The 22,697-nt window shown below is 45.9% G+C and overlaps 1 protein-coding gene across 2 annotated transcripts; it reads left to right on the top strand.

Annotated features, from left to right (window-relative positions):
* Positions 1–329: 329 nt before the first annotated feature.
* On the top strand, positions 330–5,014 carry LOC127335257 (protein NBR1 homolog). 2 transcript variants are annotated; one of them, XM_051361874.2, is made up of 8 exons: positions 330–607; positions 1,457–2,922; positions 3,009–3,123; positions 3,218–3,412; positions 3,539–3,688; positions 3,775–3,873; positions 3,977–4,570; positions 4,668–5,014. In XM_051361874.2, exons 1-8 carry the CDS (start codon positions 527–529, stop codon positions 4,671–4,673), a joined length of 2,706 nt encoding a protein of 901 aa, XP_051217834.1. In that variant the 5' UTR covers positions 330–526; the 3' UTR covers positions 4,674–5,014. The 2 variants fall into 2 exon arrangements, with proteins under 2 accessions (XP_051217834.1, XP_051217833.1); XM_051361873.2 differs by having other exon boundaries at positions 4,649–5,014.
* The last annotated feature ends 17,683 nt before the right edge of the window (positions 5,015–22,697 follow it).

Raw genomic sequence — 22,697 nt, 5'->3', positions numbered from 1 at the left:
CACGAAGCATTATTATATCATAACCGACTAACTAAAGAAACACTAATATATTCCAGTCCATATCCAACCTCTCACCCCACGGGAGGACGATATTTTACGACCAAAAAGCGCAGTCTCCCCCCCGAACAACCCCGAAATTGCACACGCCAAACCCCACACAGAAGAAGCCGTGACGTGTCCCGCATGCCCCTTCACCGACGCGTAGGGTCCAGCTGGACCACGGAGACCTCCGCGTAATAACCCGGAAGTTACCCCGAAAAGACGCAACTTCTCCTCTGCCTTCCCGTCGAAGCCTCGAAGGTAACGGAGCAAGGCCTCGATAAATAAATAAATCGGCGAGGCCTCTTCTCTTCTTCCCCGTCACATCACACCCAACACCAGGTCCCTACCCCAAACCCCACCACTGCCACCGCCACCGCCGACGCACTGCACAGCTCCGATCGAGCAGCAAAGGGACTCCGGCCGCTTCGCCGACCTAGGGTTCCGGCAGCTTCCGCCGCCGCCGCCGCCGCGGGCTCGCCTCGCGATGTCTCGACGGAACGTGACTCCGTCGGTCCGCGTGTTCGGGATGCCTGTCCGCGACGACGTCCGCGATCTCGTCATCAAGGTAACCTCTCCCCTGCCCTGGCGCTCCGCTGTTTATGTTCCGATGATGTTTGATCGGGGAGGGTTGGGAGGGTACTGGGTAGTGCTGCCGCGGTTTTTTCCCCTTCTCGCGTAGGGTTCGGGGTTTTCCTCGCCGCGGGTGGAGGAGGGGTTTTGCGGATTGCGAGATTTCGGTGCGATCTGGGCGGTGCTCGTGGAGAGTTGTTTAGTTTGCTAGTAGATTAAGTTCTGTGCAGTCGCGATCGTTCTCGATACAGGCACCGGGGACCTCCCTCCTCCCCACCTCGTTTGAGATGGAGCCGTAGCGGATGACCAGCCAACCTGCCTGTCGAAAGTAGTACGGATTTTGCTTATGGATGATCGTATCTGAGATCAGATCGCTTTGATCCGGCGCCATTGTAAAAGCATGGGTAAAATTTCAGTAACGGGTTCGCGGTTACTGTTCTAAATTCAGGTAACTGTAGGCTTATTTCTGCCTGTAGTAAGATACTACTTCGTGTTCGTATTTGACAGTAAAGTACCTCTATATACATTTAGAAAGTTACTCTCGATTTCTGATGACTTCTTGAGTAGGAAATTTAATAGCATTGAAGGGAAATCTTTCTGTCTTTGTGGCATCGACCTGCATACATAGTTATCTTAGCTGTGGTAGTGTGACTTTCCGCATGCATCGTCTTCCAACAAAACGAAATACAGGACTGGAACAACATACCCTGGTTACCTCTGCCACTTATAGGGTTGCTCTTAACCAGCAGTATGTATTTTCCCTGCAAAAAAAAAAGCAGTATGCACTTTCCAGTCCTACATTTTTTCATGTGGCTTTCTGGTTTACCCCTGCTTTATGTTTCAGGTCAAGTATGGTGGCACTCTCAAGCGGTTCAACGCATCTGTGAATGGTTCACACTTTGATCATGATCTCGCCGCCCTTCGGTCCAAGATTGCAAATGCTTTTAAGTTCAGTCCCAGTGATGAATTTGTTCTCACATATACTGATGATGACGGGGATACAGTCATGCTGGATGATGATGATGACTTACGTGACGCTGCTATTAGTCAGAAGCTGAACCCTCTCAGGATTGATGTTCAGTTGAACAGCAGCAGTGCAGGGGCCAAGCAGCAGGCCTCAGATTCCAGATCTTCGATGTCAGCTATGGTAGAGCAACTGGCTCAGGTGAAATCAGCTATTGATGATGCGTTGAAATTTGTACCAGAGCAAGTTCCTGCTGCCCTTGCAAAACTATCCCATGAGCTGCATTCTAAAGCTGCATCATCGGGACCACCATCGGCTCAGTTGCTGGATCGAATTGCTGAACTGATAGCACCCAGGAGCAGCGTGCAACCTACCAGTGGTCTTACGGACAGTTCACCTGGCTCCTCAAGTGATCATCTACCGCATGTGAGGCAAATGCTAATTAATAGTCCTTTATCTGAACTTGCAACTATTGACGCGCAACACACTAAAGCACTTGGTCTTGAGAGCGTGCTAGCAGAGGAAGCCAAATCTCAAGTTGGGCAGGCATCAGGATATACTTCAACTGAGAATCCATCTGTTTTAGGTATTTCTGGTGGAAAATTGATCTTTCCTCGCAAAAAAAGAACTGATGCCCAAAGTAAGGGTAAATCTCATGCCCAGGTTAGGGGTAAATCTGTTGTATCTTCTTCGGTGCCACCTGTTCCTTACATGGCTCATGGTGTTCCTACTCTAGGTTCTGCTGCTGAATATGAACGGAACATGTATACGAAGATCAATGATGATTTGCGTAAAATGGACTGTCCAGTTCCGAATGTTGAATCCAATGGAAAGATCAGTGGGGAGCATTCAGTATTCCCTCCGCCTAGAGGCCTCGTGTACAATTCAGTTCCAACTGTTGAATCTATTGGAAAGGTCAATTGGGAGCATTCATTATTCCCTCCACGTAGAGGCCCCGTGTACAATTCAGTTCCGACTGTTGAATCTAATGGAAAGGTCAATGCGGAGCATTCAGTATTCCCACCGCCTAGAGGCTCTGTGTACATTCCAATTACAAACCCATCATTTACAACTCCTGGATGGAATGGAAAGAAGAATGGTAGTTTTGAGGCAAGATTCACTCATCCACTTGCCTATGACCGCAATTCATTGAAGTTCTATGACCAAAATCCATTGAAGTTCAGTACCCATCCATATGGGTTTAATCAAGACGCCAACTCACTTGGCTCATGCGGTTTTGCCAGCAGCGCTTATGATAGCATCACACAGCCCACAGTTCATAAATGGATAGAATGTGATGGCTGTGGGATCACACCTATTGTTGGCCCTCGCTACAAGTCCATTGTGTAAGTATTTGTGGTTTTAGTTAAAGTTAGAACCGTGTTCCGGAAAAAGATGTTCTCTTAACATCCTTTCTTTTCTTCGCTTTCAGCAAAGACGACTATGATTTATGTATTAACTGCTTCTCTCTCGCTGGCAATGAGGCTGAATACACCAGAATAGACAAGCCAATGCTAGTAAGCGAAAGATTGAGAGGCATTGATAAGGTGATCATATCAGTGTATTCATGCTCATGATTAGATGGTTCAAGTGAGGTAGTAACATAATAATTTCAATTTGCTTTTGTTTTACCATTCTCAGACCTTGAGGCTCCAACTTGACTGCTGCTTCATCAAGGATCTCACTGTACCTGATGGAACAGTAATGGCGCCATCAACTCCATTTCGTAAGATTTGGTGCATGCGTAACAGTGGGTCTACTGCATGGCCTTCCGGGACCCAACTTACCTGGATTGGCGGGGATCAGTTTGCTCGCCAGAGCTCAGTCAAATTAGGGGTACGTACTAACAAATACTATCAAACTCTATGCATATAATTTATTTTCTAATTTGTTGTGAATGTGAGATGACATTATGCATCTCAAGACCACAGGAAAGATTTAACTTGCGCATGAACTTCTCAGATTTCAGAGTTCGGGTTTCCCACGGGTGGAGAAATCGATGTTTGTGTGGATTTTGTTGCGCCTGCAAAACCTGGCAGGTACATATCGTACTGGAGATTGACATCGCCGGATCTACTGAAGTTTGGTCAGCAAGTTTGGGTTCTTATTCAGGTTTTTACTCTGCCCTTACTTGATCCTGCCCTTCTGCCATATTACTTCTTTTCTTACGAATGTTTGCATTCTGAAATCGCGCGCAGGTGGAAAAGCCTGTTCAAACCAGTGGTAAGAATGATAGTGCTGCAATAAACTTGAGCTTGGCTGCAGACGACAACTCTACAACATTGAAGCCTTTCATGGTACGGGCTAATAGGCCTTATTAGCCCGTAGAGTTCTCTTCTGTTAGTGGCTTGTGTCGTTTGTTTTTATATTTGATCGTTTGCATGCTATATTCATGTGCAGGTGGAACAGCGTATACAGACCAGTGGCAGTAAGCAAACTCCAACCATAAACTTGAACTTGCCTGCAGAAGGCATCACCACAGTATGGACAGATTCTGCATCAGACTCTGACACTGACGATGAAGACAAAACCACTTTTAGAGATATTTATAGTGCACTTAGATCTCACCAACACAAAGGATCCAAAGCTGTTGGAAGTGTTATGCCCTTTGCACCTGCAGCAGTTGAACCGGTTCAAGTGCCCATCACTGATCCTGACACTTCATCTACTGGAGCTGTAGTGACGCCTGCTGGTGTGCCTCCACCTGAGGCCGCTGCACTGCCAAATCCTATCAGTGTGCCCGCACCTCTACCTGCTGCTACTCCTGTTAACTCAGGTGAAGTTCCTGTTAGCGTGCCTGCTGCACCTTCACCTGATGAAACCTTCAACGACATGGAGGAAAAGCTTTTGAGGGAGCTGGCAGAGATGGGCTTCAGGCAGGCTGATCTGAATAAGGAGGTACTTAGGCAGAACGAATATGACCTCCAGAAGTCCGTCGATGATCTGTGCGGCTTCCATGAGTGGGATCCACTCCTTGCGGAGCTGAAGGAACTGGTACGTAACCATTACTGAAGCTGTGTATAGCAAAAATCTCCCTCAATTTGAGGCCCTTCTTAACTCTTATTCCTTTAGGGTTTCAATGATGACACAGATGTGAGGGAGGTTCTCGGGAAGGACGACGAAGGAAGCATCATTAAGCGTGTGGCCATGAACCTTCTGTCCAGGGAGAAGGACCAGTGATGGCCTCCTGCGTTCATCCGGTTGGAGTGCTGCTGCCTAGTAGTAACCTAGATATATATATTTAATATAACTCGTGAATAAACTAGACGAACTGAAGTGTGATGCTGCATAATGCAGTGGTAATGTAGTAGTAAGTAGCCAGCAGCACCATAGTCTGGCGGTCCTGTGACTTGTGGTGTGTGGTGCACCGTGGGTGTACGTGTACCTTATCAGGTAAACTGCGTATGCGACTAGTATGGTTTATACTCCAGTTCGTCACTTTATGTGCATATACTTTTTTTTAAAAAACCTTTGCCTCCATTAATAAGCAGAATGTGCCGAATGTGTAGTTTTTAGGAGAACCTACAACAACAGGCCAAGCCCACACCGTGTGTGTGGGGCACAACCGGCCATCCTGGCTACCAAGCTACACAAATAAGAAGCTCAAGTCGGGCCTATGCTGAACATATGGCACTGTGAGAAGAGGCCGGCGGCTCCGATACTGAAGGTGGGAGATGCGCAAGATCTGTGACGAGAAGGACAACCTTCTATCTCCTTCCCTAATCCAAGATTGGAGAAAGAAGATCTAAGAGGGACCTATGGAGAATGTGGTCATAAATTCATACGTAATAGAGTCCGACAACAACGATCGAATTAATTATCCTTATCGAAAAACTTAAACTACTAAATAAGACAGCTTCGACTTCACATATTTGGAAGACCAACACGCGAGCCGGTTAACATGATCTCGTTGCTACCAAACCTTGCTCATCACCAATATCGTTGCCTCACAAGCCTCCTGTTGGAAGTCCCGAGTCACCTCATCGTCCAACACTCGGGGTTGGCATTCCGTTGCTCCGTCGCGCCCTGCGTGATCAACCGAGACGATCAACTTTCGTGGCCACTGCCCCAACGTAGCGCAGCTCACTCTCGAGCTGTAATGTCACACGAACCAGCAACCCATAGCCCAAGCTAGCCAGAGCAGTCGGCTACAGACCACGGACATCACACCAACTCAACCGGAGGCAGACCAACTCAACCGGAGTCGCTGCCTCGACATAAAATCCGACTATCCTTGCTAGGACGCATGAGGACGAGCCGACTACCCTGCCGCCCGCACGGCCAAGGTTACCACCCAAGCCGCGACAAGTCGCAACAATGGACCATAAAGTTGCAGCCGCACCACGTTTCGAATCTTGTTCGAGGCCGCCACCTCGACATCCCCAAACCCCGCTGGCACGATGACACTGGTCTGCAAATGAAGCATTGCTGCCCAACAAGATTGTGCCCTCCAAGACGACGCCTCCAAGGAGGAAGCGACGGAAACCGACGCCATCGCCCGCTTCGGCAGAGGCAGGAACTTGGGTTTTCACCTGGAGAGCGCGAAACCTTCATGGCAAGGGAGGTAGGAGCCCCACGGCGATGCCTCTAAGGAGGGGCACGACGTCCAGGATCGCTGCCAACGCCGGCACCTACCATAGTCAGGGCTGAGTTTTCACTCGAACCTTCATCTCCCAACTTGGAGGGGAATGAAACCATCGGCCTCCACAGCCGGTACTGCATCAACATCGCCGCTGGCGTCACTCTCAAACACGAGCTCCTCCGGGTCCTCTTCTTCCTCCTTGGCCTCCACGATGTTAACCGCAAGAGCAAAGCCCTCGGCTTCCACAACCGGCAAGGCATCGACGTCGTCGTCGGCACCGTCCTCAAACACCAGCTCCTTCGGGTCCTCTTCTTCCTCCTCGGCTTCTTCGGCGTCGGCCGCAAGTACCGTAACAGCTGGCACCACCAGGAGGCAGGTGGAGCGGCTGTGATCAGAGGCAAAGCAAAGGGCGCAGAAAAGGCGAGCAACATTGCCGGCCCCGACGAGCTCATCCCCGACGATGTCCATGAGGGATCTAGCACAAGAAGAAACAGGGGTCTGAGAGGGAGAAAGAGAAAAAGGAGAAGACGTGGACGTAGGAGCAGAGAGGAGGAAGGGAGGGAGCTTACATGCGTGTTTCCCGGTGGCTGGAGTGACGAGAACAGCGGCAGCAAAATGGGTCCCGGCAGGCGGCGACAAGGTGGTGAGGGGAAAGGCACTTGTGGCAGTGGCGAATGGAGGAGCGAAGCGGAGGCAGGGTGGATTGGTGGCGGGGAGGAACAAGCTTACTAGGCGAGGCCGCGACCTGAGAATAGGAGGATGGAGGGGGGCCAAAGGGGAAAGGGGGTCGAACCGAGGCAGGGACCACGAAAGGGGAAAGTGGATAGGAGAGGATCCGCCGCGAGAGGAGGGCGCCAGCCGAGGCAAGGGAGGGGGAGAGGTTGGGTCACGGAATGGGTGTACTGGCCAGGGCAGCTGACAGGCGGGCACATGCAAGATGCCAGGGGAGAAGAGGAAGAGGTAGGGGCTAGTCATTTAGGTTTGGTTGGAAGAGCGGTGTCTAGGGCAGGAAGCACAGGGTCAACGGATCCGCTTCCACTGGGTGGGGGCAGAGCAGGCTGAGCAAAACCAGACGGCCCACTACACGACTGAAAGTGCATGGAGCCCCCATGTGTGGTTTTGGTAATTAATGACAATCCCTATGGACTAAGGTTTGCATTGAGTTATATTTGTAGGAGTTGTCCATAGGCAATTCTTGAACCATTTGTTGGCTTCAAGGTTGCAATAAGAAGAAATTGATGAAGGATATCAAGTGTCAAGTATGTCTTGAAGATGAAGATGAAGTGAGCCCTCAAGTTACTTCAAGACATCAATATGATGAAGAATGGAGAAATGAAGTGCAAGTTCAAGATGAGCCATCTCGAAGAGATCCTTTGCTTGAGTCTTGCCATCCACATGGTGGTCATGGTTATGTGAAGATGCGCCGAAGAAGAAGCTCTCCCATGGTGGATTATGGGGGAGCAATCCACAAGACTTCGTCAAGCAAGCACAAGCAAGAAAGGCGTTCCATCTTGTTGAGGTCAAGATCGTCGTCATCGAGCTCAAGTGGAATGCGCAAGTATAAGGTTTGCTCTTGATAGGGTTTCTTTCTCACCGGTCTCATAGTGTAGTTGGAGACCGGTTTATAGTTTAGTTGCCGTACTATCAAGAGGGCTCTCGAGTGAGTATCTCGATCGTATCGTTCGGAGAGAGCTCAAACCTTTGCATCCTTGCATCATCTTTCTTGGTTGTTATTTGGACCTTATCCATGTGATGTTTTAGAGCTTGTGCTTATTCTCATGACAAGCTCTAGTTCATCGAAAACGGATTTCGCATAGATCACTTGTTGCATTTTCGAGTTTGGTTCATCATCTTACTTGGTTTTATTTGGATATTATCCATGTGATGTTTTAGAGCTTGTGCTTATTCTCATGACAAGCTCTAGTTCATTGAGAATGGTTTTTCCATGGGCAACTTGTTGCATTTTCAAGATTGGAGGTTTTACCGGTATGTCTTTTTGAGATAGGTCAAACCTTTCATCATTTGTTTCTATCCTCCTTTGCTGGACTATGATGTTTCTATGCATATTGTTGTAGAGCTCGTTGTTGTGATTTCAACGAGCCCAAGATGATCGAAATCGGAGTCCGGATGCAAAAGTTATGCCCGTTTTAGTTTTGGTGTTTCTGCAGTTTGCTTAGGCCGGATATTTCGGAAATATCCGGGCCGGATATTTCGGAAATATCCGGGCCGGATATTTCGGAAATATCCGGCCCCCTCGAAATCGGCTAAGGACCTCAGGAATTGCTGCTCAGTATAGGGGCCGGACATTTGCCCGGATTTTGACCAGGTTTTGTCCCAGAGGCCGGATTATCCGGGGGGGGGGGGGCGGATTATCCGGCCCTTACTTAGGCCGGATTATCCGGCCCTGGTTTTGCCCAACGGCTCGATTTTCTTGGGGGGTATAAATACCCCCCTTCTTCCTCCTTGGGCTGTTGCTTCTTCTACTCTCTCTCTCCTCCATTGTTGTTCTTGAGAAGCTTGCCCTTTCTCTCTATCCCTCCATGATTCTTGCCCCATTTTGAGGGAAAAGAGAGAGGAGATCTAGATCCACACTTTGAACAAACCAAATCATCTCTTTGTGAGTGAATCTTTGGGATCTAGATCTTGGAGAATTTTGTGTTCTCCTCTTTGTTCTTCCTCTCCTATTCCCCCAATAGCTTTTGTAGCTTTGTTGGAATTTGAGAGAGAAGGACTTGAGCATCTTTGTGGTGTTCTTGCCATTGCATTTGGTGCATCGGTTTGAGTTCTCCACGGTGATTCGTGGTGGTGAAAGCAAGAAGGTTGTTACTCTTGGGTTCTTGGAACCCTAGACGGATTCTAGGCCTTTGTGGCGGTTTGTTGGGAGCCTCCAATTAAGTTGTGGATGTGTGCCCCAATCTTTGTGTAAGGCCCGGTTTCCGCCTCGAAGGAAATCCCTTAGTGGAACCGTGACCTAGGCCTTTGTGGCGAGGGTCACCGGAGATTTAGGTGAGGCGCCTTCGTGGCGTTCGGTGTGTGGTGTGAGTACCGCATCTTGGGGTGAGGCCTTTGTGGCGTTGGTGTGCATCGAGCAACCACACCTCAAGGTGAGCCTCTTGTGGCGTTCGGGAGCACTAAGCAACCGCACCTCTCCACCGGAGATTAGCACTCGCAAGAGTGTGAACTCCGGGATAAATCATCGTCTCCCGCGTGCCTCGGTTATCTCTATACCCGAGCTCTTTACTTATGCACTTTACCTTGTGATAGCCATCGTGCTTGAAGTTATATATATCTTGCTATCACATACTTGCTTGTATTGCTTAGCATAAGTTGTTGGTGCACATAGGTGAACCATTGCTTAGAATAAGTTGTTGGTGCACATAGGTGAACAATAGTATATAGGCTTTGGGCTTGACAAAGTAAACGCTAGTTTTATTCCGCATTTGTTAAGCCCATCTCGTAAAAGTTTTAAATCGCCTATTCACCCCCCCCCCCCCTCTAGGCGACATCCGTGTCCTTTCAATTGGTATCAGAGCAAGGTCTCTCATTCTTAGGCTTCACCGCCTTGAGAGTAAAGATGTCGGCTATAGGATTAGTGCACGATAACACTCTTATATTAGATGGCACAAATTATGATGTTTGGAAAATTTGTATGCTTAGTCATTTTCGGGACATTGACCCTCATATGGAGAAAATTGTAGATATAGGTTTTTCTCCTCCTATGGATTCACAAAATCTATCGTTAGAGGATGAGAAAAATTTATATCTCAATTCTCAAGCTTCTTATGTTCTTATGAATGCTTTGAGAGATGTAGGTCTTTTTCCATACTTGCCTTTTTGGAGCGCTCATGAGTTATGGACAAAGATTCAAGATAAATATGATGTGTCCAATATTATTAAGGATGATTGTATTGCTTCCACTTCCGGCCGTGATGAGGTCTCATCTTCTTCCACTTCACCAATGTGTGGCAAGACACAAGGTAATGATATGGTGAGTGGTGATGAAAATTTCAATGTTGATTTTGAGCTTTCTATTAATGATTCTTCATCTCTATCTCATTGCAATGTTTCATCTACGGACTCAAACACATCTAGCACTAGAAATGATTTACATGCTTGTGTTGATAGTCCTTGCATATCATGTGTAAGTTGCTTGAAAAAATCTAATGATGATATGCTTGCATTGTCTTGTGGCCATGATAAAAATGATTCTATTTCCTCTAGTTGTTGTGTGTCTAACAATGTAGAGGAAACCAAGGATTCTATTAGTCAAGACAAGATCTTGAAAGGAGCCTCAAGTAACTCCTCATCTTTATCTCACGGTCCTCATATATGCCTTATGGCCAAGGGTTCCACGGTACCTCCTACCATGGAACCTAATATGTCTCGTGGTGATAAGGATGAGGATGAATATGAATATGAAGAAGAGGATTGGGTTGTCTCTCTACGTGATAAGGGTGAGAGCGTATTCAAGGTTATTTGCAAAAATAAAATTGCTAGCACTCACTTCTTTGAAATCTTGACTACCGCTATTGAGAGCCAAAAACTTATTTGGATGCATGAGAACACCATTGATAAAAAGGGTGCTCTTGAACGAGAGTATGCCAATGATGTAGCATCCTTAAAGAATGATCTTGAAGAAGAACAAGATACCGTAGCCTCTCTAGAGGAGCAACTTGAAACCCTTGAGGTGTCTCAAAATGAAATATTTGCTAAACTCACTAAAGAAAGAGACCATGCTAAAGCTAAATTAAAATTGCTTAAAAATGAAAAGTCCAAAGTTGGTGTTGGTCATGATAAACTTGTTAAGGATCTAGATGATCTAGACAAGGCCCACAAGGCCTTGGAGAGCGAACACTCTATCCTCACCAAGTCATATGAGCAACTACAAGCTTCATATTTAAAAGAGCATGCTATGTTACCCTCTCTTCTTGATATGTCTTGTGATGATGCTTGTGCTACTAACTCTACTTCTTGTGAAGCATCTATCTTGAAGGAGAATGTTGAGCTAAGGGCTCAACTTGATTTGCTAAGTAGCAAGTATGGGAAATTGGAAGAAAATCATGGAAAGCTTGCTAGCTCCCATGAGGATCTTCTAGCCTCTCATGATAGGTTAAAGTTAGCTCATGAGGCTATCATATCTAAGGCAACACCTTGTGAGCCTCATGTGGGTACTAGCACTACTACTCAAAATGTTATATTGCCATGTGCTAGTCCTAGTAATTCATCCACTCATAATATTGCTAAATCTTGTGATGAATTATCTTGCTTGCCTTCTTGCTCTAACAATGAAGGTTCTACTTCCTCTAGTACTTGTGTTGTTACTAACCATGTAGAGGAAATCAAAGAGCTCAAGGCTCAAGTCACTTCTTTGAAGAATGACTTGGTAAAGAGTCATGAAGGGAAATGCAAACTTGACACGATGTTAAGTGTGCAACAATCCCCCAATGACAAGAGTGGACTTGGATTCAAATCCAACAACAAGAACAAGTTCAACAACAACAACAACAACAACAAGAAGGGCCAAGTACAAGTCAAAGACCCGGCCAAGATTGTTTGCTTCAAGTGCAAAATTGAAGGGCACCATGTTAGATCTTGCCCTTTGAAGAAGAAGCAAAAAGGGAAGTGGCCTCAAGCTCAAACTCATATTCAACCTCAAGTTGAAGAAATTCCACTTCCCAAGAAGAATCAAGCCAATGCTCCCATTGTGGAGAAATCTAGTGAGAAGAAGGAGAGGAAAAGAACTTGCTACATATGCCGTGAGAAGGGCCACATCTCCTCTTTTTGCACTATTGGTACCTCATCCAACTCTATCTCCATTGATGATGTTTATTCTCTTCGTAAGGATGAGGGTGGCAATGTGTTTGCCAAATATGTTGGTGCTCAAAGTGGTGTCAAGAAAAGAACCATTTGGGTTGCCAAGCCTATTGTGACTAACCTCTTAGGACCCAACTTAGTTGGGGACCAACAATCCAAAACTTGATCAACAGGTGCTTGTTGGAGGGCATTGGAGACTTGGCTACATCATGAAGAATTAAGGGATCTTCATCATTTATACTATCTCAAGCCAAGTCTTTTGGTTATCTTACTTCTATCATACACCCAATGTTCCTCCTTGCGGTAACATGTGCTCAACTCATTTATATTGAAAGTTACTCGCCCCTTTGCATGTGTTAGTTTTGTTCATAACATGTGTTTGTATATGTTGTGCATCCTACTTGTTTTTCTTGAGAAATCAAGTCTATGTATGTTAGGTTGCACACCATGTATTTGTGCTTGTGTTGGAGCCTCTTTGCATCTTGTTGTATCTTATATGGCTCTTATGAGAGATTAATGGACTATAACATTTTGGGGGAGTGATATGCCTTTAGAAATTTCATAATCCTAACAATGTGTGTACATGAGGAATATCACTTAGAATTGATATTGCAAGATTATCTAGTCTCTATGTGGTATGTCATCTTCATGAGAAATTCAAATTCTAATGTTCATTAATATCTCTAGTTGGATCTTATTTGCCTCTTGTGAAAATAAATTCCTTATCACATTATGGGGGAGTAATAAGCTTTGTGCATATTACAAGCCTAGGAAATGTGAACATTTGAGGTTGTGTCACATAGAATTGATATTGTAAATTATCTCTCATATGTGACATGTTTTCTCAAACAAGTTCCAATTTGCTTAAATGGCTTCATTGCTAATATATTTGTGGATCTTATTTGTGAAAGTGGTCCTTAGCATGGTTTTTCACAATGTGTCTCTCAATACATTTTTGGAAAACCATATGCTTCAAGTCATACTATTAATTGCTTTGCATGTTGGTATGAATACTATTAATTGCTTTGCATGTTGGTATGAATACTATTAATTGCTTTGCATGTTGGTATGAATACTATTAATTGCTTTGCATGTTGGTATGAATACTATTAATTGCTTTGCATGATGGTATGACTAATTGAAGCTATCAAGAAACTCTCTTTGCATGATGGTTAACTCTTATCTTTTACCATATGCTTTATTTGGTGTAGATATGATCTTACATATACTTACAAACTACCACCGGGAAATATTTCCTAATACCTTGTGTCCTAGGATAATTGGCAATCTATTATGAGGTAGAAATTTATTGATCATATTTACATTGGCTCTTGTGTTTAAATTGTCTTATTTATTGCCATGAATTTGTTGTGCTTTGACTCCCATGTGTCTTCCTTGCATCTTATGGATCTAAGTTGTCTATTCTAACTTTCTTAACATTGTTAGAAGATATAGGTAGCGTGATGATCCTAGTTTTGTGCATTTTGTATTCATATAAAAAAATCCTAGATAATGCACCAAACTTGGGGGAGCTCTTCTATATTATTAGAATGCTTAACATCTCTTGATCTTTATCAAAAAAATTTGTTTTGGGAGACATAAAATTTTCTTTTTGGTACTTTGTGCCATCATAAAAAGTTTCGAGTGTTTGGTTTATTTGTTGGAACCTTGCTCTCTTGGGGAGTTCATTATCTCATTCCTTTGTGTTTAGGTTTAATTAGCTTCTTATAATGAGATAAGTCTTTGGAGTCAATCTTGTGTTGATTTGATTCTTTGATATAATTTGGACAACCATTGTCTCTTGGTTTATTTGGTGTTTTGTCCAAATTGTATTTTCCTTTGGTTCTTGAAAGTATTGTGCATGCATATTTAATATATGTATATCTTATGGCATGTGTCACTTTCTTTGATCCAATATATAGGGTAAACTCCATCAAATCCTAATTTGGCTAAGATGTGCATGAAATTCAATTTCATATCTATATGCACATAGAATTGTGGAGTTTGTCCTATATGTTGTAGTGTGTCTAACTACTTTGAACCCAATTAGTTTGGGGACCTTTTTGTACTTACCTTTGTGTTAGGTACAATGGATATGCATTGGATGCTTGTCTCACTCTTGGGGAGAAGTGGTGACTCAATGGTAACTTGAGGCAAGCTAGGATGGTCAACGAACACATATCTACTACATCCTCACCAATGCTATCTCGGTAACAAGTATCTTCTCATGCATATTTTTCTAGCATCCAACCATGTGGTTGCATCTTGGCATGAATCTCTTGATTTGCAAATGTTGTGCTTCTTGCTAAAATCTTAACGAAATCTCTTTATTGCGAATGTGAGTAGTTTGAGATGAGCACATATGTTGGGAAGTATATAAAATCATGATCATGATTCACCCATCCCATCTATGCCTATCTAGCAATTTTATTGCATATCAATTCCTCAAGCCTCTCACATGTGCAATATCGATGAAAGTGCAAATTGAGTTATTTCTTTTAGTATCCCCGTTTGTGATACTTGTTGCCTTTCTCAAATGCATCCCAACTATCTTCTATCCCTTGTTGATATTTGTGATGTATTTTAGTTGTTTATGGTTGAAGTTCATGAATGTACAATAAGATAAAATTGAGCCTTTGGCCATGCTATTAAGCAAAAATTCTTATTGGTATATTGCATGACTTTTTCTTGGATATCATGCTATATTTCTTGTGTATCTATTTTGTGTGTGCATGTTTCTTTGTGGATAAATATCTTTGTGATATTGCTCACTTAGAGAAACTTATACACATAAGAGATGATACATCTCCATTCGATATCTTATTTATTTGTTGCGTGTTGATTGGTCATGCTAAGCAATATAATTCATTGAAGACTATGATGATGCTTTTTGCTCATCCTTGTAATAGTCTTATAATATGCTTTATCATGCCTTTCACATATCCTCTTGGTTGAGCCTTTTATTATGGTGCCTCTTACTTGTTGCTCAACCATTTGTTTGTTGCAAGTGGTAAGCTTAATTTTCTATCTATGATCTATTGCAAATGTTTGTGTTTTAAATGGTAATGAGGGAGTGAGGATTCCATGTTATGCATATTGTATTCAAATGCAACATTTTATTTTATGCATGTACCTTGGGGAGCTTCCTCATTTGATTTAGAACACTATCTTGTGGTGATCATTAGAGTTTGATTCACTTGGTATCTTTTGTTTTTGAATGATATCATGGGAGTGATGATTCCATGTTTGAGCACTTTATACTCCAATGCAAATTGTCTAGTTTTGTGCACAAACCTTGGGGAGCTTCCTCATATTATTTAGAGCAATCTTCTTGATCTTATCATAATATCTATCTTTCTTTTGGTATCTTCCTTGTGGTTCATTTGGTTGCTTGCTTCATTTGTTGAAGCTTCTTGACTTTGTTATCTTTTTGCAATCTTTGATCCTATCTATAGTGTGATTCCTTCCGAATATTCGTCATTGGATATGTGCATTTGATTCCACTCAAATTATGAGAAATGCACACGCTATGGAGGAACTCTCACTATATTGGCCTTCTAAATTTTTTCACCCATTTCGGCAATTGGTGCCAATGGGGGAGAAGTTTGGAGGGTTTAAGGGAATTTGGTTATGTCTTTGCTTTGTGCTTAAGCATGTGCCTTTATTGCATTGCATCTTGTTGCTTTGCATAGTTGAATATTTAGAGGAAACTCCACTAGGCTTTGAATGCCAATATATGCAATGAAAGTCAAGATCATTCACACATGCATATATTATGGGGGAGTTTGCTCTATATATTCAACTTATTTGTTACTTAAATTCCTTATATAAACCCTCTCAAAGAGATTGTCATCAATTACAAAAATGGGGGAGATTGAAAGTGCATGGAGCCCCCATGTGTGGTTTTGGTAATTAATGACAATCCCTATGGACTAAGGTTTGCATTGAGTTATATTTGTAGGAGTTGTCCATAGGCAGTTCTTGAACCATTTGTTGGCTTCAAGGTTGCAATAAGAAGAAATTGATGAAGGATATCAAGTGTCAAGTATGTCTTGAAGATGAAGATGAAGTGAGCCCTCAAGTTACTTCAAGACATCAATATGATGAAGAATGGAGAAATGAAGTGCAAGTTCAAGATGAGCCATCTCGAAGAGATCCTTTGCTTGAGTCTTGCCATCCACATGGTGGTCATGGTTATGTGAAGATGCGCCGAAGAAGAAGCTCTCCCATGGTGGATTATGGGGGAGCAATCCACAAGACTTCGTCAAGCAAGCACAAGCAAGAAAGGCGTTCCATCTTGTTGAGGTCAAGATCGTCGTCATCGAGCTCAAGTGGAATGCGCAAGTATAAGGTTTGCTCTTGATAGGGTTTCTTTCTCACCGGTCTCATAGTGTAGTTGGAGACCGGTTTATAGTTTAGTTGCCGTACTATCAAGAGGGCTCTCGAGTGAGTATCTCGATCGTATCGTTCGGAGAGAGCTCAAACCTTTGCATCCTTGCATCATCTTTCTTGGTTGTTATTTGGACCTTATCCATGTGATGTTTTAGAGCTTGTGCTTATTCTCATGACAAGCTCTAGTTCATCGAAAACGGATTTCGCATAGATCACTTGTTGCGTTTTCGAGTTTGGTTCATCATCTTACTTGGTTTTATTTGGATATTATCCATGTGATGTTTTAGAGCTTGTGCTTATTCTCATGACAAGCTCTAGTTCATTGAGAATGGTTTTTCCATGGGCAACTTGTTGCATTTTCAAGATTGGAGGTTTTACCGGTATGTCTTTTTGAGATAGGTTAAACCTTTCATCATTTGTTTCTATCCTCCTTTGCTGGACTATGATGTTTCTATGCATATTGTTGTAGAGCTCGTTGTTGTGATTTCAACGAGCCCAAGATCATCGAAATCGGAGTCCGGATGCAAAAGTTATGCCCGTTTTAGTTTTGGTGTTTCTGCAGTTTGCTTAGGCCGGATATTTCGGAAATATCTCCGGCCCGGATATTTCCGAAATATCCGGCCCCCTCGAAATCGGCTAAGGACCTCAGGACTTGCTGCTCAGTATAGGGGCCGGACATTTGCCCGGATTTTGACCAGGTTTTGTCCCAGAGGCCGGATTATCCGGGGGGGGGGGGGGGGGGGATTATCCGGCCCTTACTTAGGCCGGATTATCCGACCCTGGTTTTGCCCAACGGCTCGATTTTCTTGGGGGGTATAAATACCCCCCTTCTTCCTCCTTGGGCTGTTGCTTCTTCTACTCTCTCTCTCCTCCATTGTTGTTCTTGAGAAGCTTGCCCTTTCTCTCTATCCCTCCATGATTCTTGCCCCATTTTGAGGGAAAAGAGAGAGGAGATCTAGATCCACACTTTGAACAAACCAAATCATCTCTTTGTGAGTGAATCTTTGGGATCTAGATCTTGGAGAATTTTGTGTTCTCCTCTTTGTTCTTCCTCTCCTATTCCCCCAATAGCTTTTGTAGCTTTGTTGGAATTTGAGAGAGAAGGACTTGAGCATCTTGTGGTGTTCTTGCCATTGCATTTGGTGCATCGGTTTGAGTTCTCCACGGTGATTCGTGGTGGTGAAAGCAAGAAGGTTGTTACTCTTGGGTTCTTGGAACCCTAGACGGATTGTAGGCCTTTGTGGCGGTTTGTTGGGAGCCTCCAATTAAGTTGTGGATGTGTGCCCCAATCTTTGTGTAAGGCCCGGTTTTCGCCTCGAAGGAAATCCCTTAGTGGAACCGTGACCTAGGCCTTTGTGGCGAGGGTCACCGGAGATTTAGGTGAGGCGCCTTCGTGGCGTTCGGTGTGTGGTGTGAGTACCGCATCTTGGGGTGAGGCCTTTGTGGAGTTGGTGTGCATCGAGCAACCACACCTCAAGGTGAGCCTCTTGTGGCGTTCGGGAGCACTAAGCAACCGCACCTCTCCACCGGAGATTAGCACTCGCAAGAGTGTGAACTCCGGGATAAATCATCGTCTCCCGCGTGCCTCGGTTATCTCTATACCCGAGCTCTTTACTTATGCACTTTACCTTGTGATAGCCATCTTGCTTGAAGTTATATATATCTTGCTATCACATACTTGCTTGTATTGCTTAGCATAAGTTGTTGGTGCACATAGGTGAACCATTGCTTAGAATAAGTTGTTGGTGCACATAGGTGAACAATAGTATATAGGCTTTGGGCTTGACAAAGTAAACGCTAGTTTTATTCCGCATTTGTTAAGCCCATCTCGTAAAAGTTTTAAATCGCCTATTCACCCCCCCCCCCCCCCCCTCTAGGCGACATCCGTGTCCTTTCAACGACGAGATGGCAGGCGGCCCAGAACCCCCAGAGAAAGAGGAGCACGTCACCGGGCTCACGGGACCAGGCAGAGACCAAAGAAGCAGCCCAGGACCGGTCAAAGCATCCACAACGCACGACACAGAGAACAGCACCAAGAGCTGGCCATGGCGGAGGCCGTCAAGCGTGACCAGAAACGAGCGAGACGGGGAGAGGCAACGATGAGCCGGAAGACATTGGTGCCAACCTCAAAACCGCTAAGCTCTCGAACGCAGATCCTAACCAAAACTTGAGCATGCTGGAAACTAATGAAGAGGATAAAGGATGGTGGAGCTCATGGCGGACCGCAATGTGCATCAGCGATGGCGCAAACAACGGAGAGCCAAGAGCCACCGGAGCAATACCAGAGAGCTGGAGTTCTGCAGGACAAACTGGATGAAGGAATCACCCGGAGTGGTGAACGGCGATGGGAGGGCTTGAGGGTCGAGGTCGAGCGCACGGGGGGGTGCTGGCCGATAGGAACCCTTGGTGCGGCACCGAGCATGGCGCCGCGGGAACCTAACCGGTCGACGGGGGAGCTTCGAGCCAGGCATGAGGCGCAACCCCATCACTGCCCGGAGAGGCAGGGGTAGAGGAGGTGGCTAGTCCTAGGGCTTAGGTGGTGGTGGGTGTCTGGCGCCGACATGGAATTGTCTGGGTCGCCAGGCACAACACGAGATGAAAGAGCCCCAGTGTGGGCAGGAGGAGCTACTCCATCGCTGCCCGGAGAGGCGGAGGCGGAGGAGGAGGGTGGGTGGCTAGTCCTAGGGCTTTGGAGGTGGAGTGCCAAGAAGGGGTAGGGCTCCGGCGAGGAGCCACCAGGATCAATCATTCTCACAGAAGGGAAAATGAATGAATAAATCAAATTGTGGGGACAACATGAAATAAACAATAGCACCCTAGATAAAAGAAAATTCGAGAGGAGGGGGTGTACGTGCCCCTGCATGTCATGATACCAACCATTTATTCGGCAAGGTGTAGAACAAAATAGACACAAAATATTCATTTGTGTCGAGTGGCTGGAGTCTCCAAACATTAGTAGGAAATTTGGGTATTACGCATTCACGAAGGAGGTTTAAAAATTGGAAGGAAGGGCCGGAGACTTGCATTTTTGCGTCAAATTTGTCCCCCAAAATTATTGCCCCGGCAAACCAAAATTCCTAGGTCCGCCATTGTCTGGAGATGCCCTAAGTCCATTTCCGTCTCACTATTTTCCTTGAAGCCTCAAGAGCATATGGACCTTAGCATCAACCACCAAAATTCCCCATATGAACCTCTGTCATGCCATTCACTTTGAATTATATACATCCATCATCGAGTAATTTGATGGTTGTAGTGGATCCAGAATCGGGATCATATAATTTGCAGCCTTTGCATACTATCAGATTGGTCCGATGTGGCGACAACATCGCATATTTGGTTGGCATTGATCTATCAGTTAACTCAAGCCTCAACAGGCGAAATTCCAACAAGCATTTCTTAACTCGGTGCAGTAATAAATTTAAATTTGTCATCGAACCAACTGAGTGGAAGCATTCCTAAAAGACTGGCGCTTTGCATTCGCTGCAATCTCTTGACCTCTAGAACAGCAAGCGCTCTAGTGAAATCCCATCGAGCTTATCAAGCTTATCATCCCTATAGGTTATTTGAACTTGTCCTATAACAGCCTGTCTCGAAGGATACCCTCAGGCCGCTAACTTTGACACACTCTACGGTCTACACCGACAACCGAGCACTTGTATACTGTATACATAGGCAATCGTGGATTTGGTGGGCCTCTGCAGAAGAATAGTTCAGGCCGAGACAGCACGGCCGTCCACGGTCATCTTCGAATAAGGACATCAGCGGCGCGACGCGCGCGTCCATTTGCGTCAGCCGGAATGGTCGAAATCGACCGCGCGTCCGTCTGCGTCGGGGTTGCTCCAGCTGCACGACGCATTTTTTGGCCGAATCATTTTTTTAAACATGAAACATAATTTACATAGTTAAAACATAAAAAAAAACCCTAACGCCTACTGCTGCTCTTCGTCGCTGTCGAGCACGATGAGCTCCGGTATCACCCACGGCCAGTCGCCATCCGGGGGAGCGTACGCCGGGCGCGCCGGCGGTGCTGGAGGTGGACGTGCCCTGGGCTGCGGCTGTGGCGGCGGTGGAGGCGCCCAGGGTTGCGGCTGTGGCGGCGGTGGAGGCGCCCAGGGATACAGCTGTGGTGGCGATGGAGGAGGCGCCCAGGGCTGCGGCTGTGGAGGAGGAGCCCAGGGGTTGTACGGCGGCGGTTGTGGCGCTGCCGAGTCCTGTAGCGCCTTTCGAAGGGCTTCATCCTCCGACAGCCCCGGTGGCGTAGCGGGGCAGCGGCGGCTGCACAGGCGCGTCGTTCTCGGAGACGAGGACGCCGAGCTTCGCCATCTCGTCATCTGTCATGTTCTCCGGGAACTCGAAATTGCGGCCCTCCGCCATGGCCTGTGCCATTCGTGGAAGACGGCCGCGACGTAGTCGTCGCTATCGTCCTTCACCTCCTCGTTATGGTACGCGAGCGCCTCGATGTAGTCGTCCTCATCGTCGTAGGCGTCGTCGTCGTGGTCGTCGCGGTCGTCGTCGTCCTTGTACTGCGCGCGCGTCGGCGCCTGCTGATGACGCGTCGGCGCCTCCTGTCTTCGTGGACGAGTCGGCGGTGCAGCCGCGAAGGGAAAATCCATGTCGCCCATGAAGTCCGCCCTTCTTCTCTTATCCGTCTCGGTCAACAGATACGTACGCCAACTATCGGAGTCGATGGCGTACGCCGGATCGGCGCGGAGGTCCGGCGGTAGGTACCGCCTCCTTCGCCGAATCTCCGCGCTCCGATCAGGCTCGCGCGCAGGGACTGGATGGATGGGCACCCGGCGGCAGCTGAGCCGCCAGCCGCAAGGCAGTTGCACGCCCGACCAGGCCTCGCACGGCAACCATTTGTCGTGCATGAGCCTCCCCAGCGTGACGGGGAGCGGCACCCTCTTGCTGCCGCTGCCGGAGGCCTCGAAGTCGTTCTTCTTCCCCATGGCGCTGCAGCGGTGGTGGTGCGAGTGGAGGTGTGGGCGAAGGAGGAACGCGACCGGTGGACTTTTAAGGGCGGGCGCGCGGGATACGATACCATTGAAGGCGGCGCAGAAGCCCAGCCGCCGCCCGCCAGTGCGCGCGCAGAACAGGCAGACGCGCCATTGACGGCGAAGGCTGCGGCGCAGACGCGAAAGCGCTGACCGCCCAAGCGATGCCCTCGATGCAGACTCGCTGCCAGGCGGGCCCGGTGGAGACGCGAGCAGACACTTTGTGCGTCTGCGCATCGTCCGCAGAGACGCAAACCTGCCGCAAAATATGCGGCAGGTTTGCGTCTCTGCGGACGGCCCGGTCACTTTGCGTCTCTGCGGACGGCCCGGTCACTTTGCGTCGCGCCGCTGGAGAGGGTACCAGACGCATTTTCGGTCAAAGCGGACGCAAACGATCGCTCAACGTCCATTTGCGGAGATACCCTAAGCAGTCATGAATTTGATCCAACGACTTCCCATTTTGGTTTTGTGTTGGGCTGTCTGCTCTTGTTCAACAAGATATATCAGAAATGACTGAATGAAGGCTGATTTGATTTATAGGATGTTCAAAAGATTTACGTAGGATTAGTATCCTACAGAAATTTTTCTTCGAAAGCCATTTATGCATAGAATCATATCCCATACAAATCTTTATAATGTAAATTTGTAGGAACATAGCATTAGGCTAGACCTCGTGAAAAATTCTTTCCACGCAATCAAAGAGAATTCTTATTCCCTTAGGATTCATATGGACATGGCATCCCAATTTTATAGGTTTCCTCTTATACCTTTCCAATCCTAAGAATTAAGCTCCTCGGAACTTTTTCTCTGCGTTCAGTTATTTTTTCACTCTACATGAATTCCGGTTCCACGGTAGATCTGTCATCTATAGTATAGATTAAACCTTCTTTTGACTTCAAAAAATCCTGCAAAAATGCAGCACATACTCTTGGTCCGTTTAAATCCTGGTAAGAGGACGTAACATAAGACTAGTCACAATGGGGAGTATCATATAGTAGTATCATGCACATGATACTACTGTGTGATACTATCTTCACAATGCATAGTATCATATAGTAGTATCTTAAGTTAATTATATTTAGTGATTTGTAGAATCTCAATGCAAAAGTGTGTACAAGATTGGCTTGACATTAATTTTTCTCGTTCTGCGTGCTATGATACAGTATCTACCTATGATACTACTACCATCTCTTTCTTCATTTATTGACGTGACACGTCAGCTTTTTACATGCATGTGATGCATGATACTAGCTATGATACCCCCATTGTGGGTAGTCTAAGTAAATTGCCTAATATTCTTAATATGAAACGACTACAAGCCAGATTAATGATATTCTAT

This window comes from Lolium perenne, chromosome 2 (genome assembly GCF_019359855.2).
Source record: "Lolium perenne isolate Kyuss_39 chromosome 2, Kyuss_2.0, whole genome shotgun sequence".
In the NCBI taxonomy this organism is placed as follows: domain Eukaryota; kingdom Viridiplantae; phylum Streptophyta; class Magnoliopsida; order Poales; family Poaceae; genus Lolium; species Lolium perenne.
Note: the sequence above shows the minus strand (reverse complement) of the source record. Positions and strands in the feature narration are given on the sequence as shown.

Coding starts and splice junctions, on each gene's coding strand:
- LOC127335257 (XM_051361873.2), top strand. CDS start 527: ATGTCTCGACGGAACGTGACTCCGTCGGTCCGCGTGTTCGGGATGCCT. Junction 608..1,456: donor TCCGCGATCTCGTCATCAAG/GTAACCTCTCCC, acceptor TTTATGTTTCAG/GTCAAGTATGGTGGCACTCT. Junction 4,571..4,648: donor TTGCGGAGCTGAAGGAACTG/GTACGTAACCAT, acceptor TTATTCCTTTAG/GGTTTCAATGATGACACAGA.